Source organism: Aethalodelphis obliquidens, unplaced genomic scaffold (assembly GCF_003676395.1).
Source record: "Aethalodelphis obliquidens isolate GAN/ISIS:26980383/991018 unplaced genomic scaffold, ASM367639v1 scaffold44, whole genome shotgun sequence".
NCBI classification, from domain to species: Eukaryota; Metazoa; Chordata; class Mammalia; order Artiodactyla; family Delphinidae; genus Aethalodelphis; species Aethalodelphis obliquidens.
In genome coordinates, this window is record NW_020837988.1 from 9,550,334 (window position 1) to 9,562,310 (window position 11,977).

General features: G+C 53.1%; 1 protein-coding gene across 1 annotated transcript in view; it reads right to left on the bottom strand.

Moving 5' to 3' along the window:
* CYTH1 (cytohesin 1) overlaps positions 1-2,001 on the bottom strand; it is a 90,638-nt gene extending 88,637 nt beyond the window's left edge. Inside the window, exon 1 of the mRNA XM_027080882.1 lies at positions 1,888-2,001. Within this exon, the coding sequence (XP_026936683.1) occupies positions 1,888-1,909 (22 nt within the window). The 5' untranslated portion in view covers positions 1,910-2,001. The remainder of the gene's footprint in view (positions 1-1,887) is intronic.
* Between the last annotated feature and the right edge of the window lie 9,976 nt (positions 2,002-11,977).

Here is an 11,977-nt window from a genome sequence, read left to right on the forward strand (position 1 = left end):
CTGGAAAAGGTAAGGAAACGGACGTTCCCTTAGGACCTCCAGAAAGGAACACTGACCAGTAAACACCTTGATTTTAGCTCAGTGAGAGCAAATCTGGACTTCTGACATCCAGAGCTATAAGATAATAAATGTATGTTCTTTTGAGCCACCAAGCTTGCGCTAACCTGTCACAGCAACCACAGGAAACAAATATCCCCTGCTTCCATTCACCCCGTCCAAGCACAAATTCATGCCACTGGTGGCAAAGCAGTCACTGTGTTAAAAGCAACCAGACCAACAGCTTCCTGCCTCGCCCGGTGGGTAAGAACACCAGAAGAGGGCACGAAGAAAGCCTGGCAGAACACTGGGATCTGCAAGAGATTAAACAGCAAGAGAAGGCACAGCGGCAGGCAAAGCTGGAGAAGACTTCTCCCGGGTGGGCAGAAAGACAGAAGCCTGGAGGAGCCAGAAAATCCTTCGGGACCAGCCAGGAGGTGATTTGTTTTCAATCACAGAAGAAAAGCACACACTACTTTTACTTGGAAGGTAACAAGGGGACATCTGATGGGTACCCATCCCTCACATGCTCTGGACTTCAGGCCACAAGTGGTGGCCCTTCCCCTGTCTGCCACGCAGGGTTGTGGGTCATTAACCCACCTTTTCTGCGGTCAGTGGTTCCTCAATGACTTACTCATAAATAACAGAAAACCATAACAACATGCTTCACCCGTCTCCTTTTAACATACTCTATGACAAAGCTTGCTCGCTCAGAACTTAAGAAACAAACACCACCTATGTCAATTAGTCAATAAAGCAGGATTCGGTTCCCTTTAGCCACACAAGCATTTTTAACTGTGCTCTCTGTACTCTGCTACCAAACCACAAAAGTTCACCACTTGTTCTATCTGCCATTCTTTCATCTCTCAGGAATAAAACGTTAAATTAACTAAAGCATTTCACAGAACCTTCTAAAACCCCGGCGATCTGAAGCCATTTGAGGGAGGAATGCCCTGCCGATGGCCAACAGTTCCCAGGATAAGGTTAGCTGGTGGAGGATTTGGGAACTGGTAGTTTTGTCAAGTTTTCCCTGTCTGTGTGATGTGATGACTATGCCGCGTCTCTGTGCACAGATGAGAAAGCAAACTTGCGTTTCTCCGCGCCCCTCGGGCTTCACCCGCAGGCGTTTTGGACCAGCAGCCCGTTCACACGGAACGGCGGGCAGCGATCGTCAACCCGGGCCTTGGAGTGGACATTGGCCGAGGTCCTGGTCCCGATGGCACCCCCTGGTCGCAGCCTGTCCACTTCGGGTTCGCTGCCTGTGTTTTCTCATTTTCGTTTCTGAACAAAGACATGGACCCGGGCACACAACTTGCCAACACCTAAGGGGCCGGAAACTACGGAGAATGCCCGGGGGGAACTTAAGCGTTCGCGGGGGCCCGCGGCGGGGCTGTGGGGCGACCGGGCCTGCGCCGGACAGAGGCCCGCGACCCCCTCCCGAGACCCTGGCCCCGAATTCGCGGCCCCGAGACCCTCTCCTCGCGAAACCCGCCCGAGACCCCGGCCTCGAGACCCTCACGCCGGAGACCCCCGCCCCGGAGCCCCAGGCCCTGAGACCCCAGTCCTACGAACCCGGCCCCAGAGACCCGAGCCCGGCGACCCCCGGCGCCGACCCCGGAGACATGGGCACTCCGACGCCGGCCCCTCAGCGCCCCTCAGCCTTCAGCCTCAGGGCCCCGGGTGACCCCTGCCCTGCGGAGGTCCCCGCCCGGCCCGGCCGCCCTAGGCTCGCGTCCGGCACCACAGTCCCCGGGAAACGCGAGCCGCCGGAGGCGCGGCAGGACGCCGGGCCGGAGAAGGGAGGAAGCGAGGGAGAGGGCGTCCGCCGGCCGGGCCGCGGGCCGTACTGACCGTAGCTGTCGTCCTCGTCCATGGTGCCGGCGCCGGGTTCCGCGCCGGGTTCGCCGCTCGCCCCTGGACCCTTAGCTCCTGGCCCTGCTCGCCCAGCGCGTCTCGGAGCCCCGCCCCCGGCTCCGCGCCCGCCACCCGCCCCTTGCCTCCCGCGGGGCGCCCCGCCCGCCGCCTGCGCGCGCGCACACACACACCCCAGCACGCGGCTGTCTCCCGGCCCGCGCCTGCGCACGCGCCCGGCCAGGCCCGCGGCCCCGCCCTCGCCGCCCGCGCGCCCACGCTTCGGGCTGCGTCCTGTAGCCTGCCCGCGCCTGCGTACGCGCTCCCGCTCAGGCCCCGCCCCTCCGACTGGTCCCTCGACCCGAGGCCCCGCCTCATACCACGCCCAAGCCCGAGGCCCCGCCCCGGCCGCCTACAGGGGCGCATCGGGTTTCGGATTTCTCAAGGGCGGCACAGGCCTAGGGTACAGCACGGAGTCTGGCTGGCCACAAAAGCCCAAGGTCGTGTCCGGCCACTGAAGGGCAGGGTGGTCCTCGCTGACGTCAACCTCGCAGGTCCGGCCCTCCCCAGACTGCCAGAGACGGCCGGTCCTTGGTCAGAGACCAGAGCGTTTGAATTCATTATTTCTGAGGTCTGAACATTAGCACCGTGAATGTCATGAGCTCACTGCCTTTATACTTCCTTTTATTTGTCCTCTGAATTTACCCAGGTCAAATTTCAAAGAGAGGCACCTCATCTCCCAGCATTTCAGGATTTGGGTGACCTTGATTCCTGGGCCTCTTAAATTTACACGTTTCTAGACTGTGCCTTACATGTTTTATTTGTCTGCCCTGGGCGGACCAAGCCCCTCCCACTGGTAAACTGAGCTGCCCTTCGGGGAGCATGAGCAATAGCTCTTCACCGGGAGGTGGGCACCTCCCCAATTTTTAATTTAGAAAAATCAAGGAAAATGCCACTTTTTCTAGCCACTTCTGGATGCATACACTCTTTCTTGGTTTGGTGCTACCCCTAAAAATTATAAGTGCCTCAGTTGGAAGGAATCTCAGGATCACACATCACACAGGGATGGTCCAAGACCCCCCTGGGGGGTCATAACCCTGGACACCTAGCCAACATGCTGTACCCAGGGGCTGCTGGAGAAGAGCTCAGCCCAAGGACCTGGCAATGTCCCTGGCAATGTCTCCATCAAGGGGGAGTTGTGACCCTCCTCAGCAGCCTGTTGGGTGAGCCCTAAAATATGCCTCCCAAGAGACAACAAAGAAAAGTAATTTCCCCTCATGCAAAAGGAATAAATGAATGATGAAACTCTAGGCTTTCTTTCCAGATCTGCTTCCTATTAGCCTTGTGACCTGGGCAAACAGCTCAGTGCCCTGGACCTATTTCCCACCCACACAATGGAGCCTCTGCCTATAAAATCCAGGCTTCTACCCAATATTGATCTCTGAAGTGACAGATCTGTCGTTGTCTTCCTCTTGACCTCTGCACATGGATGGATGGATGGATGGATTTCAACATATCACCCTAAGCGATCCTAATCTTTACATTCCATCAGGGTGCAGCTCTGGCCCACCCTTCTGGTGGCTAAGAATATCGTACATTCACACACAAACATCCCTCTTACTCCGCTGAGCTGTCTGACCCAGCCTTTGGTGGAGAAGCTTGATGTCTCCGGAAAGTCTAAGAAGATGGTCTCCATTTCCTTAGGCAGGTGTTTCTTTCGAACAGTTCCAGAAATTAGACACTTCCCTTGTATAGATTGTTATCTTACTCCTAAAAGGTTGATTCTGGTGGACCTAGCCGTTTAATCTTCACTGATTTCATCTAACTCTTGCTCAATGACAAAAACTTGGGAAGAAAAGCAATTGAGGCCACAGGTTAATTCTCACTATGATCTGAACTCCTAAACCCAGTACCTTTGGATGGGAAGGAATACGGGTGTGAATGCTAATCACTTCAATTAGCCTGATACTTAACTGTTTACAAATTCCCTTAACTTACATTATTTCATTACAACAGTGTTTCCAATGGCAGGTCCTGACTCTGAATGGATGAGAAACCAATCACCATTGGATGAAAGGAAGATAGAATAAGATAGAATCAGTGTCCATCACATACCATAAGGATAATGTTTGTTTTGGTTGTAGATGAATGCACTGGGTAGGGATGTAAAATGTACTTGACTGCAAGTCACTGTCAAAGACCCTCTGTTAGCTCACACTCCTGGCTCCGGGGCTTTGGTGAGCTGTTATCTCCATATCGCAGATTTGGAAACTGAGGCCCACAGAGGTCACAGTGTAGAATGGGAGCCACCAGGTCAGCTTCACTTGCTACTTGTGTCCTCAGCCCCTGGAGCATAGCGAGACCTCAAAGGGAGAGCCAGAGGCAGGGAGCAGAGGAGCTGAGAGGGCACTGGCCGTGGGTCTGGAATCTGCTGGTCTGCTACTTACCCCCAGACCTCTTCCCCCACGTCAAGAACTTTGAAAATGGGTCAGGGACTTCCCTGGCAGTCCAGTGGTTAAGACTTCGCCTTCCAATGCAGGGGGTGCATGTTCGATCCCTGGTCAGGGGGCTAAGATCCCACATGCCTTGTGGCCAAAACACCAAAACATAAAACAGAAGCAGTATTGTAACAAATTCAATAAAGACTCTTAAAAAATTGTCCACATCAAAAAAAAATTGAAAAGAAAAAGAAAATGGGTCGGGGCTCCCTGCAGGCCTCTCACTGTGGTCTGTTGTTTTTAGTGGTTGATTCGCCTGACGAACTTTTTTTTTAAGTTAGTGCCTCCCTTCTGTCATCCTTGCCTTACGTAATAATTTCAAAAATTAGAATGAATTAGGAAGGGTTTTGAGCAGAGGTAACCCAAAATATATTTTTTTCCTGTGCTTATACTGTGATGTTTAAAACTTTTTCAGAAACAGTATTCAAAAAGGGACAGGTTACTGGGTCCTGTCCCTTTCCTACAAGGGAGCACCCACAGGCTTTTAAAAGATTGAGCCTGGGCTTCCCTGGTGGCGCAGTGGTTGAGAGTCCGCCTGCCGATGCAGGGGACACGGGTTCGTGCCCCGGTCCAGGAAGATCCCACATGCCGCGGAGCGGCTGGGCCCGTGAGCCATGGCCGCTGAGCCTGCGCGTCCAGAGCCTGTGCTCCGCAACGGGAGAGGCCACAACAGTGAGAGGCCCGCGTACCACGAAACAAAATAAAACAAAACAAAAGATTGAGGCTTATTTCCGCATTTGCCGACGTGAGACTATTCCCAAGCTGTATGAAATGGAAAAACCAAGGACAGAACAGGGGTATATAATATATTTCCATTTCTAACAAAAATACATCAACATGTGATGTACATTTACATTGTACGTTCAGCCATTTGATAAATATTTGTCGGGGGCAGGGCGCAGTGCTGTGCCATGCGCTGTTCAAGATGCTGAGGACACAGCAGCGAAGAGAGCAGCTGGAAAGCCATGCCCTCTCGGGACTCCCAAACTAGTGGGCAAGCGTGGACTGTGGCTAACAGGGCACACAGGAGACTGGGGGCCTCCCTGCCTCTGGGAGGAGAGCCAGTTGCCAGGGAAACAGGAGTGGGAGACTCTTCATTAAATACCCTTCAATACTCAAAGGGGTTGAATTGTGAACCCAAAAACCTAACCTCCAGTACCTGTGAATTGTGATCTTATTTGGAAATAAGGTCTTTGCAGATGTAATCAGGTTAAGATGAGATCATTAGGGTGGCCCAAATCCAATAACTGGTGTCCTTCTAGGAAGAGGAGATTAGGACACAGAGACACATAGAGAAGGCCATGTGAAGATGGAGGCAGACACTGGAGAGGCCGAGCAATGCCTGGGTCACCAGAAGCTGGAAGAGGCAAAGAAGGATTCTTCAGAGAGAGTGCAGCCCTGCCAATACCTTGATTCCAGACCTCTGGCCTCCAGACGTGAGAGAACAAATTTCTGTTGTTTTAAGCCCCCCAGCCCATGGGACTTTGTTATAGCAGCCCTGGGAAATACACAGCTTTTAAATTAAACACAATATGCATGTATTACCTATTTTATTTTTTTAATTGAAGTATAGTTGATTTACAATGTTGTGTTAGTTTTGGGTGTACAGCGAATTTCAGTTATTTATATATATATATATATATAATGTATATATTCTTTTTCATATTATTTTCCATTATGGTTTATTATAGGATATTGAATACAGTTCCCTGTGATATACAGTAAGCCCTTGTTGTTTATCTATTTTATATATAGTAGTGTGTATCTGCTAATCCCAAAACTCCTAATTTATCCCTCCCCCAAGCCCTTTCCCCTTTGTTAACCATAAGTTTGTTTTCTACGCCTGTGAGTCTGTTTCTGTTTTGTAAATAAGTTCATCTGTGTCATATTTTAAATTCTACATATAAGTGATATCATATGATATTATTACCTATTTTAAATTAATGTTTTAAATAAGAATTTTAGAGGGGGCTTAGATATAAGATACCATGGTAAGGGACTTTACTATTACCTCTCTGTTCTTCCTTGTGCCCATATTTCATCTGGTTCCTTTTTCTAAAACAAATGATTCTACTTCCTTGCCTTTCTCTTCTCCCATCAAGATGAGTGAGACAGCAGGGGGCCAAGTGGGCAGCGCAAACTGGAGGGTCTCGTGAGAAAGGGGAGGATGGTGTCCCCTCCCTGCATGAACACTGATACCCCCTCCATGTGCAAAAGGAGCAACTCGCACCGCCACCCCGCACATGCTGAAGGAACACGGTCCCCTGAGGCCAACAGAACCACAGGAAGCACCACGTCCTAAGGCCTCCCACCCATACAGAATTATAAATGGCTACCCGACACGCCACTACTCAGAGCTCCACCAAGGCCAGGGCCGGGGAGGGAGGGACAGTTGCCTCAGACAACACCTGCCTCACAGAAGAGGAATGGGCTCAGCTGGGCCTGCCAGCCTTACCCTCCAACTGCTACGTGAACCCTTCATTCTCCCTGAGACCAAGGTGAGAGGCTGACGAGGCTGCCTAACGGCGCTTCCGGAAGCCAGCCTCTGAGCCCTCCCCATGCAGGTTTAGACAGGTGTCCTCAGTAATACAAGACAGGGCCTGGGGGCAGCCCCCACCAGCCCCGCCAGCCTCTCCAGCCTGCACTCAGGAGGGAGGTGGTGCTGGGGAAGGAAGGGCGCTTGCAGAGACGCAAACCGAGCCGCTCACACGGGCCGAGGCTGGGGCATTGTCTTGCTTTGAAAACCCCCAGATTTTATTCTGCTAAAGCTTTGCAATTTCTTCTGTGTGTGAATGGCACTTGAAATCTGTTTGTAATGGATCTTGATTGTGTCCAGCTGTCACAAACAGTTCCCCTGCCGCCCGACAAGACAGCTGGCCACGTGCCACACAGTCCAGGCTTTCACTTCAAATAGAGGAGCTAATGCTCCAGTTCCCGCCAGACCTGCCAAAATATTTTCACTTGTGAAAACAACAAAGGTGGGGGGGACGGGGCGTGGGGGCGGGGGCTCAGAGACAGAAGCGTCGGGAGGACGGCGCAAGGAGGCTTCTGGGCCAAGGACATCAACGGAGGTGGGCTGGCCGCGTTCTGAGAGGAGTCCAAGGGCACCGTCACCAACCACACTCCTGTCGGGCTTACCCCTTCAACCAAGACTTCCTGGGGGCCTGGAATTCGGGACTGACAGAAGGCAACACCCACCCGTCTCTGCCAAGGGGAATTGTCTAACCGAGGCCATGTAAGGCAGAAAACAGCAGATCAGTACACGTAAGAAGGGAGAATAAAGTACGTGAACCACGGATCATTTCTATGACTGTAAGAGCAAAAAACCACATCAAGGTGCATTTTAATAGTCCCAACAGTTAGCGCGGGATGATGAAGGCTGACACATCCTTTCAACAACACAGCTGTGACAGGTGCTGGGAAACCTGAGGATGGGAATGATTTGATTAGGGCTTTTTTTTTTTTGCAGTACGCAGGACTCTCACTGTTGTGGCCTCTCCCATTGCGGAGCACAGGCTCCGGACGCGCAGGCTCAGCGGCCATGGCTCACGGGCCCAGCCGCTCCGCGGCATGTGGGATCTTCCCGGACCGGGGCACGAACCCGTGTCCCCTGCATCGGCAGGCGGACTCTCAACCATTGCGCCATCAGGGAAGCCTGGGCTTCTTGTCTTGAAGGACTATCCTGGGGGCCAGGAAGGCAGACCAGGAAGCAGGTCCACTGGAGGCTGGAGCACTGGTTAGAAGACGATTTGAGTCCAAGAGAAAAGTGGTGGCGACTCAAGCTGAGAGCCAGGCAGTGGGGACGGGAAAGAGTGGACTTTCTGGCAGCCAGGTGGAAAGATCAGAATTCTGTCACTGATGCGTGGAAGTAATGTGAAGGAGGTGCCGAGCGTGGCGGGCACGTTTCTGGCTTTGGCATCAGGGTGGATGGTGGGCCCCCAGCCATGGGAGGGACACAGGAGGAGCAGGACACAGGTAAAAGGAGGGCAGACAAAACAATGAACTCTGTCTGGGCCACAAATTTGCCAGTAGGATATCCAGGAAAAGATGTTCCTCGGGCTATACTGAGTACACAATGGGGAATATTGATTGGAGTGGATTGATTCTGGCTACATCTAGGTATCCAGGGCTCACCAGATCCAACAGATTTAACACTGAAGGGACAGAAAAAGAAGAGCTCTTCAGGGAGATGGGGGTGAATAGTGTCCAATCCTGAAAAGAAGTTGTGGCAAAGGCTCATCAGATTTGGGAACTGGGTCACTGAGTGGAGTGATGTGGGCAGAGGGCAGACTGAGGACCGTGGAGAAGGAAGCAGAGGGCAAATTGAAGCTTAGGTGAGGGAGAGGGTGGCTGGGAGGGGACACGGAAAAAATGGGCCTTTTTTAGGATGGCTGACACTTGAACATGTTCACGAGAGAAGGAAGGGGGAAGAGCGAGACACAGGAGGCAGACGGGAAAATCACTGAGGCGAGGTCCCCAAGGGGTGGAAGAGGTCGGTCTGGAGAGCACATTGAGGACCCCACAGGGGGTCCTACAGACCATCCCATGTAAGAACCATTAGATCAGAGCTGTGAGTGTGGTCCCCACCCAGCAGTGGGTTCAGCATCCCCTAGGAACGTGTTAGAAATGCAAATTCTCAGACCTCACCCCAGACCTGCTGAATCAGAATGTCGGGGGATGGGGCCCAGCAACCTGTGTTTTAACAACCCCCTGGTGATTCTGACCCTCTCTCAAACCCAGGACTAGCACAGCAGTTCTCCACGCCGGCCGCCCGCCCGGTAGAATCACTCGGTAAGGGTTTGCCCAAGCCTCACTCTCGAGAGTCTCATTTCCTTCACATTTGTATTAAATTAAATTAGTATTCAATAACTCTCCCAGGTGATTCTGGGCTCCGTGAGTGTTGGAACCGCTAGGTCAGAGAGAGAATAGACCACATGGAGAGGGAGGGAAGTTGCTTATGGTTTTGGTTTCCTGGTGTTTCACTGTTTATTTTGCAGTGGGAGGGAACTCTTGCAGTGGGATGAAAATCATTTGCCAAGGGTAAGGGGCACACAGGCGGTGGGAGGGCACAGACGTGCAACAGCCACTAATGGGGTGGGAGAGAGGGGCCCCCTGAGACAGCCTAATGAAGCATGGCAACCTGCTTTGGGCAGCTGGATGGTCCTCCCTGACGATACCAGCCGGTCCTGATGCAGGAGCAGGGAAGGAAGGAGCAGGATGCAGCTGGGCTAAGCAGAGTCTGTGCAGCAGGGGCTCCTCCAGGCACGAGCCTGGGCTAAAGGGAGGAGCCAGTGCAGGTGACCAGCCATGAGGCCCGGAAGGCAGAGAGAGAACCACACCGCTAAGCTCTCACCAGGTGTCACATGATACATCCTCAAGCTGCCTGGGATTACCAGAACCTAGCTTCACCTAGGTCCCGTCTACATGGAGGCTGTCCACGCTACCAAGACTGGGCAGGATTCGGACCCTGGCCTTCCTCACTCCATCGTACCAGCCAGCCTTTCACTGATCGCTCCTGACTCCCGAGGTTGGCCGAGCTTCTAATGGACGGTCACCTGGTTCCCCAGGTGTCCTGCACTTTTTCCTGATCGGGAGGCTCCGTGCTCCCTGGTCACCTCCTCCTCACACCTGTGGGCCTCCCCATTCTGCTCTGATAACGCAGGCGTGGCTGCATCACAGCCTTGGAATCTGTCACCCACCTGCCTCTCTGGTGTGACGTGCCCTACCGCTCAGCTGACTTCCCAAGCCAGAGGTCTTCCCCCAGCCCTGAACCTTCCACCTTATGTTACCTTTGCTCTTGATTCCACCTCTGAATACCAAAGTGGCCCCACCTCTTCTGTTACTACCATGTCATAGTTGCAGACATGAGCACTTCTTGGCCAGCCTGTTGGACTGGTCATCTTCACCTGTCTTCTCCACCCCCGCCCCTGGCCTGCACGCACACTGCCATCAGCCTTGGGTGTGTAAACAGCGAATCAGACCTTGCAGACCCTTGCTGACGATACCGCAGGCACTCACTGTAATCCGAAAGACACACAAAGAAAGGCTGGCGTGAAAGGTTCCTACCGAAATTATCCGTGGAGAAGCATCCTGTGCTTTTGCCTTGTCACCTGACAGGGTCGTTCAAGCAAGCCCCACCAGCTGGAGCCTACTCACCTGTCAACCCCCCATTCACAGCCTCCCCTCCTCCCCGAGGCCACACCAGGCAGAGCTGGCACGCCCTCCTCCTGGTTCCCACTGGAGCCGGCAGCTCTGTGCTTGAGACCATGGGCTGCCAGTGGGAAACTTGGCCTCATTCAACTTCTACGCAGCCAGAACCATGTTGCTACTGATGGGAACCAGTAACAACACGCAAAAGCTATGGTCTTGCTTGTATGACCCCTGTGCCCAGATATGTAGTGGATCAACTCCAGCTGCCTCCCAGCCGGTGATGCAGAACCTCTGGACACAAGTTCCGCTGGTGAGACAGGCCCATGAACTACATCAGTCACCCCAAACCCTCTCCCACCTGCCGAGCACCCCCTCTGGTTTGGGTCCAGCAGATGTTTCACCTCACCTGTTCTTACTTTGCTGTCCTCGTTTTGAGCTGTCCGGCCAACCACCCCCCCACCCCCCACAGTGACTGGAATAGAGAGTCCCCGTGTCTGAGGAGCATGTTTGGGTGGGGCACTGTGGGGTGTCACTGAAGGGAAGGAAGGAGTAAGGAGCCGCGGAGCTCGGGCACCAGAACCCACTCGACGGAAACCTGCCTTTGCCTGGGACGACACTAGTTCCTGTCACCCACTCACAGACACTGCTCCTGCCACCTGCGGGATCATGGAGCGCTCTGCAGACACCTGTGCCCCCTCCTGGCCTTACCCCACTTCCAGGACGTGCGGTATCAGCCAGACCCTGCCCCTCCTGTTCCCGTCAAGCCTGACAAGAGCTGCAATGTCCACGTGAGTCCAAATTACACTCTACCAACAATGAATTCCAGTCCACACAGGAGATGAGTTTTCCTCACCACGGCCTCCGGTATGTGGCCGGAGCAGCAGCTGGGCGTGCCCACTCGGGTCAGGGGAGACTGAACAGGCACTGACCACATCACCGTGCCCTACCCACCGCTGTGCACAAGCCAGGCTCAGGAAGGGGTCCCCAAACCGGAGGCCTGGGTTGTCCCTGCCAACTGTGAGGAAAACTCAGTTTAGCAAAACCTGATTTCTCCCTCGTCTTTCCCTGCAGAAGTCCAACCATTTGGTTCAAAAAATTTTCAAACAAACCTCAGTGCAATGATACCGTTTCCAAGTTTCAATCTGGTGCTCATTGAAAATCACCCTCAAAGCTCAAGGAGTCACTTCAAAGGATTTCTCCCTTCTTAAATTCAAACAATGTATTAAGACATTCAAATAAACCTCTTTATTCCCCCTTTATTCTTAACAAAGACCTGTTCTAAGCTTTGCTGCACAGACTGCTAAAGGCACCTGACTCCCTCTCACGGACAGTGACCAGAAAGTGCCTGAGGCCAACCTCACACGCAAACTAGGACAGCAGACTGGGGTCGGGGTGAACCTTTTATAAGTCAAAGGGGAAAAAAACAAAGACACAGGCAGGAC